The sequence below is a fragment of the Aedes albopictus genome, chromosome 1 (assembly GCF_035046485.1).
Source record: "Aedes albopictus strain Foshan chromosome 1, AalbF5, whole genome shotgun sequence".
NCBI lineage: Eukaryota > Metazoa > Arthropoda > Insecta > Diptera > Culicidae > Aedes > Aedes albopictus.
Window position 1 is genome coordinate 25,739,484 of NC_085136.1, and position 11,726 is coordinate 25,751,209.

Here is an 11,726-nt window from a genome sequence, read left to right on the forward strand (position 1 = left end):
TTCGGCGTACATCATCTCGTTCCTCAACTGAGATCTCTTTATCTTCCCTCTCCAACCTATGCTCATCGCCCTTGGTGATCTTCTCATGACCATAGAGAATTCGATAGGGAGAGAGACCAGTTGAGGCGTGGATGGTTGTGTTTACCAGCTCTTCTACTTCCGCGATTTTTGTGTCCCACAACCGTTGATCTTTCTCCATGTAGGTCCGTAGACAGGCGTTGATCGTCCTATTAATCCTTTCGACCGGATTCGCCTGGCTATGTTGGCGCGAATTCGGCCAATGTTGGATTCCTCGACGAGACAGCAGTGCTTGAAACTCTTTACCTACGAATGTAGTGGCATTATCCGAGATAACGACCTCCGGAGTACCAAAGCGTCTGAACCAGCAATCCTCCACGATTTGGCACACTTGTTTGCTCTCAATTTTCCTCACGGGTACTAGCAAGGTCCATTTGGAAAATAAATCCATCAATACTAGCAAATGGCTTTTCCCGCTACGACTCCTAGGAAGATTTTGAATAAAATCAAGTGCTAAAATTTGAAAAGGTTTGTTGGTTAGCCTCTGATTCCCCATGGCAGGTGCTGTTGACACAGTCGAGGGTTTACATTGTCTGCATACGCTACATGCCTGGACATATTTCTTAGTTTGAAGAGCCATTTTTGGCCAATAATACCGCATTTTCAATCGATGAATCGTCTTTTCGTAACCCGGGTGCAATGTTTTATCATGCTCTTGTTCTAAAATATCCTGGCGCAAATTATCGGGCAAGCACAGCTTCCACTCGAAACGGTAGTCCATTGCATCCGTGGGCGACGAAACCAATTTATACAGCTTATCCTGTTCTATTTTGAAATCGGAGAAATCGTCTGGACGTTCCAACACCTTCTTGTATACTGAAGAGTACCAGTCATCTTTGCTCAGGTCAATCGCTTCAACTGCACGGGAAAGTGCATCCGGAACCACGTTTTCGGACCCTTTCCGGTGTTTCACCAGCATGTCGTATTGCTGAAGCAACATGCTCCAGCGGCTGAGCTTGGATGACGGTTTCCACTTCGAGTTCATTATAAATGAGAGGGCAGATGAATCCGTAATTAACGTGAACCGTGCTCCCTCCACGTAAGGTCTAAACTTCTCTATGGATTCCAAAGCGGCCACTCCTTCCTTTTCCGCAGCTTTCCAGGAACGTTGCGATGAAGTTAGCTTACGAGAAAAGTAAGCAACCACATGCTCCTTCCCCTCCACTTCCTGTGTGAGAATTCCGGCTATCGCGGTATCGCTGGCATCGGTCTGGATCGTAAATGGTCTTCCGAAGTCTGGACAAGCAAGTATTGGCGCCGTAATTAGCTTTTCTTTAAGAATAACGAAAGCATTTTCAGCTTCGTCATTCCATTGAACAATTTTTGGCTTTCCTCTCAGCAAATTAGTGAGAGGGGCTGTTATTTCGCTAAATTCTGAAATAAAACGCCGGTAATAATTCACCATGCCTAAGAAACGCCTCAGCGATCTCACCGATGTGGGCCTCTCAAAGTTGACTATCGCCTCGATTTTATCAGGATTCGGTCGAATCCCCTGTTTTGACAGCACGAATCCCAAATATGGAAGTTCTGACACACAAAACTTCGATTTTTCCATGTTAATCGAGAGATTGGCAGCCCTAAGCCTTCTAGCTACTTCCTTCAAGCTCCGGAGATGTTCCTCAAACGTGTTGCTTACAATGACGATGTCGTCAAGGTAAACAAACACGTTTGGTTCCAGCTCACCATACCCCAGCACCTGGTCCATCAAGCGCGACAGTGTCGCCGGACTATTGACCAGCCCAAATGGGAGTCTGGTAAATTGGAACAGTCCCCTTCCAAATATCCGAAATGACGTATACTTCCGAGATTCAACATCTAACGGGATTTGCCAGAAAGCCTTGGATAAATCTATCGTCGACAAATATCTTGACGCTCCCAATCTGCCTAAAATGCGGTCCTGGTGTGGCAGAGGATAAGCATCCCTCCGGGTCCTTTCATTCAGTTTGCGTGCATCTAAACACATCCTCACTTTAACACGTCCTTCAGCATTCGACTCACCTTTCTTAGTTACTGGAACAATCAACAAGGCCCAGTCGCTGTTGGAACGTTCCACAACGCCCGAAGCAATCCATTTATCCAGCTCCTCATTGACGCTTTTCTGGATTTCCGGGGACCATGGATAAGGATTCAACCGTATTGGTCCTGCATTCTTAAACTGTTCTTCAAATTCAATCTTATGTGTTATCAAAGGCGTAACTTCCAACTCTGTACCTTCATCGAAGACCTTAAACTCCTGTTTAACCTCTCCTAACAGCCGCTCTTCCTCAGCAGTCAAGCGTTGCTCTTCCTCCGGTTCAGCTTCTATCTCCTCAATCAAACACTCGTCCTGGTTTACCGTGGGTTCTATGTTAAAAAGTTTCCAAAAATTCATTCCCAGTATGAGACGACGATTGAGCGATGGTGCAACGACGGCTGTAACAATCTTAGTTTTGCCATTAAACGTCATAGGCAAATTCACGAATCCGGTAACTTCCATTGGCGATCCTCCAGCAGTGACCAGTTTTAACCCGGTTGGCTGCAGCTTCAGCTTCAAATCTCTCAGCAGCTTCATGCACCCAAACCCCAAAACCGTCATCTGCGCTCCGCAATCCAATAATCCAATTACCTGAATCCCCATGACATCTACTTTAGCAAAAGGGCGATTGTCCCCGTCGACCTGCACTATGAGCTCTCCGACCTCCTGAGTAGAAGAAACGAACCTAGTTAGAGGCTTTTTATAACTGCATCGACGACCCCTCACATCGACTGCTTCTCGTTTTTTGCACAAAACGGACAATCCGGTTTTCTGAAACCTTGAAATCCACAGGTGGAACAGAAAATTTCCTTGGGCTTCAAGCAGGCGCTAGAATGATGATAGTTACCCCGGCAGTTGAAGCAAACCGTCCTCTCCGGAATCCGATAAGCTTCGACTCTCTTTTGCAGAAGCTCTTTGCTGCAACCTTCCCCAGGGTCCACATCCGCCGGTTTCTTGTTTGACTTTTGTTGATCAGTTTTACGTTGCTCCGGCATTGGTTTTCTGGGACCTCGATTATCGTTCCTCGGACCCTGATACGCACCAGCAGTTTGATTTCGCCACTCTGATCTACCCTTGAACCCCGTATCCTTCCAGTCATTTCGCGGTGGCTGCTGTCTACGTTGTACTGGACTCCTGCTGATCTCGTGGATCTGCGACGATCTGGTACCCTGATCACCTTCTGATTTGTGGTACAAAAACCAGTTTGCAGAGTCCAGCTTACGCCCCCACACTTTCAACATCCTCAACGTTCGGACCCCTTTGACTAACAAGGAGTTTTTATAGTCCGAACGGAGATTCCGGAAAATGATATCAAACTTCCTATGTTCCGTCGGCGGGACGGCCATCTGCTCAAAAATCTCCTTGATGGCGTTGTAGTAGTCTTGAAACTTCTCTCCTCTTTTCTGTCTCCTCGCCGCTGCTTGCTGTTCATAGTGGTAATCCATGTCCGGCGGTTGATATTCCAGCTTCAACTCAGCTACCAGCTCGGTCCAATTTCGGAACTCGCGATTCCTCCTTCCTTCTATGTACCAGGACCTCGCATCACCGGAAAACAAGTGGATCGCCTCGCTGAATAGTGTCCGCTTACTAATGTTCTCCGCCTCAGCCATGAACTCCACTTCTGATATGAACTTGTTCAACCCTCTTCCGTCGTCCCTTCCGTCGTATTTCAACTTCCAGTCACAGACTGGCCTAGGCCTTCGCTTCAATCTCTGGTTGCGCTCAACTTCCTCCCTATCTGTATCTGTATCTACTATCTCTGAGTATTGATCGGTTCCTGCTTCTTTTTCGCTTAAAACGTCAGACGAATCTGAGTTGGCTTCTTCGTTGCTTTTCTTGACCACTATCTTCGCGCCTCTCTGTTCACCTGTCATGTTCAGTTGCCTTTTCTTTTCAGCCTTCAATGGTAGCGACATATCCTTCTTCCCTAACTGCCTACTTGACCGTTTCTTCTCATTATCATGAGCTCGAGATGGTTCTGTTCTAGCTCCTAAATTAAGCGCCCTTAATTTGGTTGTAATCAATTGGTCCACCCGCTGCATGATCCGCTCCACCAGTTCATCAGCATTGACGACCTGGTTTTCGCGGCTCTTGGGTGTGCTGGACCTCCTACTTCTCACATTTCGCATGGTAAACTCAAGATCTTCCGAGAAAACCTCGTCATCGCTTACCTCTCTTTCTTCCTCAGTTCGCGGGTTTGAATCTTCTTCTTCTTCGCTTTCATCTCTATAAGGCTCTTGAGAACTCTGTTTTGGTAAGTTCCTTGCAGATGGTTCTCCTACAACCTCTGGGTCCTTGCTACTACTATTCCGCGGAAAATACTCGTTCAACAGCCCGAGAACTATTTGTTCTAAGCCGGCGGTGTTGAACACTTTCCTCAACCGTTGCAACCGAAAGTACAAGTGAACCAGGCGCGTTTCAAACTGTGGAAATTCTGCTTTCTTAGCCTTCCTGTTTTCTAGGGAATCTCTAATCATTGCTATTTTCTCCTCTACCTGACGCGATTCCGATTCACGAGCCTCAACTATTACACTCCGCGACACGAATCTGTTTGAATCTTTTTCCTCCTTCATTGCACCTCGTAATTTTCTACGTTTTATATCCCTAGATTCACCACTAGAATATTCTACTTTGCGAAGTACAAGTTCATATTCAAGCTCGTCATCAAGCAGATGGTTCACGTTCATCGAACGGTATTGGCTGGCGTATTTAGAGTCCATCGTGATTAAAGCAAACAGATTATGTACAGCAATTCAAGAAAACTTCAATAAAATTCAAAATTCAAAATATATACACTTAGAAACTAGATAATAAATTCAAATTCATAAGAAAAATCAATAAAATTCAAAACTTAAGCTAGAAAATAAGAAACGATGAAGAAGAAATTCAAAAATAATCCAATAAAGCGTGCTATCTTTCGTGTTGTTTTGTACTGTGAAATTTAGTTCATTCAGGACCTTTGATGTTAAAGTGTAATTGTATTAGTGTAAGTCCTTTTAGATTAGCCCCCAGTGTCAATTCCAAAATTTGTCTTAGTCTCCGAAATCAATCAAATTTTTACTGCTCTCGTGTCTCTTTTACTTCTTTTCTGCACTTTTCCGAAACCGAATGTGACCAATGTCTTCACGCTTCAATCCACCAACTCACGCACTATGATTAGCGGTTTTCAAGTGTCGGACTGTACAATCAACTAGGTAATTGATTGTACACTCACCTGTCGCCCAGTTAAAAAAATCTCAAGATTTTTTTTAAATACTAATCGATCCTCCGATTACCGTTCACGACTTTAACGTTGGTCGCCAATTGAGACTAACTGAGGCTTACAAACTGCTCAATCGACCCAGTGGCTAAACCAAGACTCCCGGATAACTAGCTCAGTAGCATGAGACCCCTAGAGCTGGGTCTACAGGGTCGGCATGCTACTGGGTAATTCGGAGGGGCTACGCGGAACAACGGGTGCTGAAACTGTGGAATTCTTAATGATTGGTGGATTGAAAGAGTGTTTTACAAAGTCTATGTGGGATTTATTGAATTTAATATTGAGGTTGGGTGTTTGAACTTTATTGGGCTATTGCTACTAATATGGGCTAGTTTGTGGTAAGGATAGTTGTTCTGGTACGTACCGGGGCGTTGCTGGACGTTGGCGAGCGCTCGCTGCTGCAGGTGAGGTTTGCTTCGGCGGTGGTGAGTCGGAAGATGGCGACTTGGTGGCTTGGTCTTCGCGCACCTGAATGGCGGCGGCGCCTCTTGATTGGGTCAAAGGCAATGGCGGATGGCTACGGAGGTAGCCTGGGGGTCTACGGCGTTCCCTTCGTTGACGCAATCGACGGGCCACGGACGAGACCGTATTGGCCACGCCGAGAAGGGTTCTCCTGGACTTTTAGGACTTCACGGTCCGAGATTTCTCTCACTACGGCGGTTACGGAGCCTGAGAGGAGGTCCTTGACTGTTAGACCAATACCAACGAAATCGTTGGTTTGGCCGATCGTGCACAGTTGGCTGGGGCAATCTAAGGATTATAGAATCCAAACAAAGGTCCTGAGGACCAAGGCATGTTTAACTAACGGCCTTCCGAAATAGTATCCACAATCTGTTACCTGGCTGAACTATTGGCCTCGCACTGTGGTTCACTTCAGGATTGCACACGGCACTTTAGGCACTATAGGCACAATTTGAACTTGGCTCAACTGTCTTGCACAAACGCCGATTTACTTCTGATCAATGGCCGACTCCCCAAAATTCAATCTAGCCAATCCATTCATTTTCCATTTGTTCCATCCTCCCTTCATTTTCCTTCCTTGTTGAATATCACCACCCATCCATTTTCAATCCTTTTTCCTTATTACCACAGTTGATTTATTCTGCCCTTTTAAGCCCGTTGATCTAATACATATAACACAAACTATACAATATCTATCTAATCCTACAAACCCAACATGAAACACAATCTATAAAAACACTACAGTTCCTTATCAAATGCACAAATTAAAAATAATATTGGGATAATTGTAACTAAACGGTTACAAGGTTCAGATCGCCAACATCAATACCATAGGTGCAACCAGAGGAGAATATCACCAAAGCTAATTACTCAATAAAACCATCCATCGTTCTGCTTAATGCCGAAGAACAGTATGTAGATGCTCCCAATACAATTCAATACCATATTACCCCGCGGCTTTTCCGAAGATATTAGTTTGCTCACTAATAAATCTGTTAAAAATATCAATTTGGTTTCATTTGAACAAAATTCTCCACGACATTTGAAGGACCCTGAAGGAGTTTCTTCTAAAATTCTTTCAGCAGTTCATTCTGGAATTCCTCAAGGAGTTTCTTTTAAGAATTCCCATTTTTTGAGAATTTCTCCCTTTTTAATTCCTCCAGCACTTTCTACTGGGATTTCTCTAAGAATTTCCATTGGGATTCCATTTGAGATTTCCTCCTTTTTGTATTCCTTCAGAGATCCCTCCAAGAACTTTTTCCGGAGTTCCTTCTTCGATTCCACTAAAAATTGCTTCTGGGATTTTTCCGGGTGTTTTTTTTTAAGGTTTTTCTTAAAGTTTATTCATGGTTTCCTTCAGGAGTTCTTTCAAGGGTTTCTTCTCCTCTGTTTCACCAGCACATTCTTCCGACATCTCTTCAGGGATTTCAAACGGATTTTTCTTTTGAAATTCCATCAGAAATTCTTTCTGGGTTACCTGAATAAGTCCCTTTCGGGATTCCTCCAGGAGTTCTTGGTTTCCTTCAGGAATTCACTCAGATATTCATTCCGAGACCTCTGTGGGAAACCCCTCCGGCATTCTTTCAACTCCCCTCCAGGAATTCCTCAAGGACTTCCTTCTAGGATTTATTCAGGATTTATTACCAGGACTTCTCCATTAACTTTTTCCGGCATCCCTCCATTCACTCCTTTTGGAATTCTTTCAGGATTTTCTTTCTAAGGTTTCACCAGGAGTTCTATCTGGATATCTTCCGGGATTCCCTAAAAGTTATTTTCGGGATTCCTTCAGAAATTTCTTCCGGGATTCCTTCAATAATTTCGACCGTGATTTCTTTACAAATTTAATCACGAGTTAAAAGTTCCATCTAGAATTGCTCCGGGCACTCCTCGCGGGATTTCTTTTGGAATTTCTGTATGATTTCCTTATAAGATTCCTTCAGAAGTTTCTTCTGAAATTCTTCTGAAAGTTACTTGAGGGATTCCTTTTGAGATTCCTCCAAATCCTTTTGGGATGTTTTCAGAAGCTTTTTCTGGGATTCCTAGTAGGAAATCCTGTGAAAATGTTATCCTTCTCCTGTTGGGGAAACCTATAAAGAACAGCATGAGAAATTCCTTACAAAGTTGCAAGAGGAGCTCCTTAAGAAATTTATGGAGGAATTCTTCAATGAAGTTTTGTAGAAACTATATAAGGAACTCCTGGAATAATGTCATAATGCCAAAAACTTTTTCCTTTGTAGGCTTAGCAGCGAGCAGTGCCCTATAGCAAGCAGCAAACTATTGTTCGTTGAAAGCATTTAAGCAAAATTGATTTTCAATGCACATAATCCTTTAATTATTCATTATTCTTTACGCAGGACTTCAAAACCATTTTCTCAGATACAGTTGTTGCGTCCAATAGCTGCACGTCTTATGAAATGAAGCCGGCATTTATGTCCATTATTTGTTATTTACATTAATGTGATGAAGAGAAAAAGATCATGCAATATGTATATTTTTTTATTTACTGGATAATGATACTTAAAGCAAGTAAAATTTTTATTTAGCTTAGTAGAAAGCTACGTAGCATATCATGAACCCCTACCCCCCAACCGTCACACTTCGTCACAAAATCACAAACACCCCGCCTCCCCCCCCCCCTTCCCAACAAGCTACGTCATTTATGGACGACCCCTTTCGTATAAATCACTGGAAAGGTGGTGCTAGCGAGCAAATGTCAATCGGAAGCAAGCAAGGAACCGTGTGAGCAAGCGAATATTTGAAAAGTGAGTAGAGTTAGACGTCTGTTTGTCTGTCACTATACAATGACAATAGGAGAACCACAGACAAACAGATGTGGGTCGCAAATTTACTGAGTAGATGACGGTAATGAGCATATGTCAAACAGGAGCAAAAGCGATGCGAGCGCCATTTGCCAACTACAGAATATTTGAATATGTAATCCGTTAAAAAGGGAAACGATGGGAAATGAGTAGAGTGAGACGTCTGTTTGTCTGTGGGAGAACCATGCGCGCGGGTTGCCTTTTTCAACGGATTGATCATAGAGAAATAGACGACACACTCTGATCGCTTCCCATCGATCACCTTTTAATTCATCACCTTTTTTTTCAAATATTCAGTAGTAAGTAGATTGACCACTCGCAGCGCTGGCATCGTTTTTGTTCCTGTTTGACGATTGCTCGGTATTGCCACCAAGTGGTGGCCCGGCCAAACACAGTACGTATAGCATTGGGCGATTGCGTTTTCGTGGCAATGTTACGTGTTACGTCTGTTTCTTTGAGGATTGATGGTGATTCGCGTAGCTCACAGTTTTGAGAAGGTAAGATTCACATTCTGATGAAGTCTTAAATTAAACGTTACGGTTTATATTTGTGAAAGTTCTAGTCAGAATATCACTTTGCAAGCACGTGCATAATGGGATAATGGCTTTCTCAACTAAACAATAAACTCTAACCTTCCTCACAAAAAACTCTAAATAAATACCTACTCTATTTTACAATAATTCTCTGCCGTGCGTTCAACCACTCCTGATAATGCATCTTCTTCCGGTGCGAATGCATGTTCGCGTTCGAGTTGAACGTCTTCGGGCAGTGCGGACAAGTGTACAGGACCTCCCCGCTGTGAGAGGCTATGTGCTCTTTGAGGGTTAACGCCCGTTTGAACACCTTTCCGCAGAAATTGCACGTAAAGCGGGCATCCGAGTGGGCAAACCGCACGTGACTCCGGTGGGCCAGGATGTTGGGCGAATCCTTGCCGCACGTCTCGCACCGATAGCTGGGCGAGTTGTGACGCATAATGTGCTTGTTCAGACTTACCTTCAACAGCCACTGGTCGCAGATCGGACACTGGCCCTTGTCCTCCGGTCCTTTCGGGCCGTGATCTTTCAGGTGCTTCAGGAACAGTCCCCTCTGGTTGAAACCCTTGGCGCATGTGTCGCAGACGAACTCGTACGTCGAGGTGTGACTATTCTTAACATGCTGCTTTAGGAGAGCCGAGTTGCCAAAACTGTAAAGAAATATGTAGGTATTTCATCCTTAGACATCCTTAGAAATAAACAGGGTTTACTCACTGCTTATTGCACTGCCCGCAGGGAAACTCCTTGTTCTCCATAGCCTCGTGGTAGCGCTTGTGGCTATTCAGCACCGATTCCTGCGCGAACGCCTTCGAGCATTTGTCGCACTTGAACGTCCGCTCCTCCAGCGGGGTGTGCATCTTCAGCTTGTGCCGCTTCAGGCCCTCGCTGTCGACGCAGTTCCGCTTACACAGATCGCACTGGAACTGTTCCGGATTGATGTGCCGCAGGACGTGCTCGTAAAGCCGGGTCCGCGTGTTAAAGCGCCGATCGCAGCAGTACACGTAGGCTCGCTTCTGGTGCACCGACGCCGAATGCATCTGCAGGGCGTTGAAGGATTTGAACGCCTGGGAACACTCGTCACAGTGCATGTTGCAGTGGTTGGCTATCAGCTCATCTCCTTGGGCGATTTTGTCAGCGTGTCTCACTCTTTTGCGGGATTGCTTCCTCGGCTTCTTGGCGACTGTTTCTGGAATTTCATCATCTTCCTCTTCTGCTTCAAGGTCGAAATCCTCGTCGTCGTCTTGAGAAGCCTCCTCCTTATCGTCTTCTTCCTCATCTTCATCTAGTAGATGCTCTTCCTGCATGAAAACCGAAACATCCTCCGGGTCTGTACATTCAACCTGTTCTTCTGCCTTATCCTGGTCATCTCCTCCCAAATTCCTCAAAGCATTCCGGGAATCATTGCGCTCCTGTTCCCCATCAACCATTTCCTGCTTCACCTCGGCGAACGGAAGGCGAAGCTTCTGCTCATGGACTTCCTCAATCTCACAATAGAACTTGTGAAACTCCTCGATGCTGGACCAGCATCGCCCGCACAACACCCCCTGAATCAGGTCATTGAGCTGAAAACAAATTCCAAAACAGGAATGAATCATCCAAATCAACTTCTGACGAGCCTTCACTTACATCGAACCAGAAATGTTTGGCCAGCACAACTCCACGGTAGGACGTCGTTCCTCCGGTGGTGGACACTTTGGCACTTTCCGCTTGGTCCGCTATCGGGATGGGATCCGGCGTTTCCCGGAGGCAGGTGAAGCAAATTTCGGCCGCCATCAGTTTGCACCTCTAACGACCACCAAACTCTGCGGATTTTTCGTTCGCAATCTGGTGCGCGAGATAACGGAGATTATCCTTTTGACTGACGCTGATGTAAATATTTACAGTTTCTTTCGTTGCGCTTGCACCTCGCTCTCGCTCCTCGGGTGCAAATGCATTTTGTACACGCAAAAATTAGGTCACGCATAATGATCTACACTGAACCAATGCACCCTCTTGAAATCAAATGCAACATCATTCCATATTTTCACAGCAAATTGATTGATTGTTTTTATTAAATCTTTATTATGGTCCACTGCACGAACTTACGCTGGCCTGCTTACTCTCACAGAAAATTTGAAGTTTGAGAGGTGCCGACACCGCTCAAACGTCAAATTTCGTGTGAGAGTAAGCAGGCCAGTATAAATTCGCTCGATTAGACCATTAGACCACAGACAAACAGACATACTACTCAAATCGAAATCATCGCACGATTTAACGGTCATTTTGAAAATATAGTGTGGTTCGGACTGTGCTCGCATGTGTCATGGTGGCGCTGCTGTGCATACATCACCTCTCACTTTTGAAGAGAAATGAACGCGACGCCGATCAATGTTTACATAAAATGACTCAATCATGAACCACAGACAAACAGACGTAACACTCTCACATTTCCCATCGTACACCGATTTATCGGTCTATTTAAAAATTTGATAGTTGGTCAACTGCCCACCCGTGGCGCTCGCATCGTTTTTGTTCGAGTTTGACGTTTGCTCACTACCGCCACCTAGATGATGGTCGGCCAA

The 11,726-nt window shown here is 44.8% G+C and overlaps 2 protein-coding genes across 2 annotated transcripts; both read right to left on the reverse strand.

Moving 5' to 3' along the window:
* Positions 1-2,807: 2,807 nt before the first annotated feature.
* Positions 2,808-6,503, reverse strand: LOC115256812 (uncharacterized). The gene is made up of 2 exons (XM_062844246.1): positions 6,190-6,503; positions 2,808-6,130 (listed from the first exon to the last, which is right to left on the reverse strand). Exon 2 carries the CDS (start codon positions 4,810-4,812, stop codon positions 2,815-2,817), a length of 1,998 nt encoding a protein of 665 aa, XP_062700230.1. The 5' UTR covers positions 4,813-6,130; positions 6,190-6,503; the 3' UTR covers positions 2,808-2,814.
* A 2,441-nt stretch (positions 6,504-8,944) lies between these two features.
* Positions 8,945-11,098, reverse strand: LOC109415206 (transcription factor grauzone). Its single transcript, XM_019689091.3, has 3 exons — positions 10,792-11,098; positions 9,880-10,727; positions 8,945-9,815 (listed from the first exon to the last, which is right to left on the reverse strand). Exons 1-3 carry the CDS (start codon positions 10,936-10,938, stop codon positions 9,299-9,301), a joined length of 1,512 nt encoding a protein of 503 aa, XP_019544636.2. The 5' UTR covers positions 10,939-11,098; the 3' UTR covers positions 8,945-9,298.
* Positions 11,099-11,726: the final 628 nt, after the last annotated feature.

What these genes read in the sequence shown, in the direction of transcription:
- LOC115256812 (XM_062844246.1), bottom strand. Translation starts at nt 4,812, where the DNA reads ATGGACTCTAAATACGCCAGCCAATACCGTTCGATGAACGTGAACCAT.
- LOC109415206 (XM_019689091.3), bottom strand. Translation starts at nt 10,938, where the DNA reads ATGGCGGCCGAAATTTGCTTCACCTGCCTCCGGGAAACGCCGGATCCC. An exon ending in CCAAACATTTCTGGTTCGAT is followed by an intron (nt 10,728 to 10,791) that starts GTAAGTGAAGGC and finishes ATTTGTTTTCAG; the next exon opens with CTCAATGACCTGATTCAGGG. An exon ending in TGCGGGCAGTGCAATAAGCA is followed by an intron (nt 9,816 to 9,879) that starts GTGAGTAAACCC and finishes ATTTCTTTACAG; the next exon opens with TTTTGGCAACTCGGCTCTCC.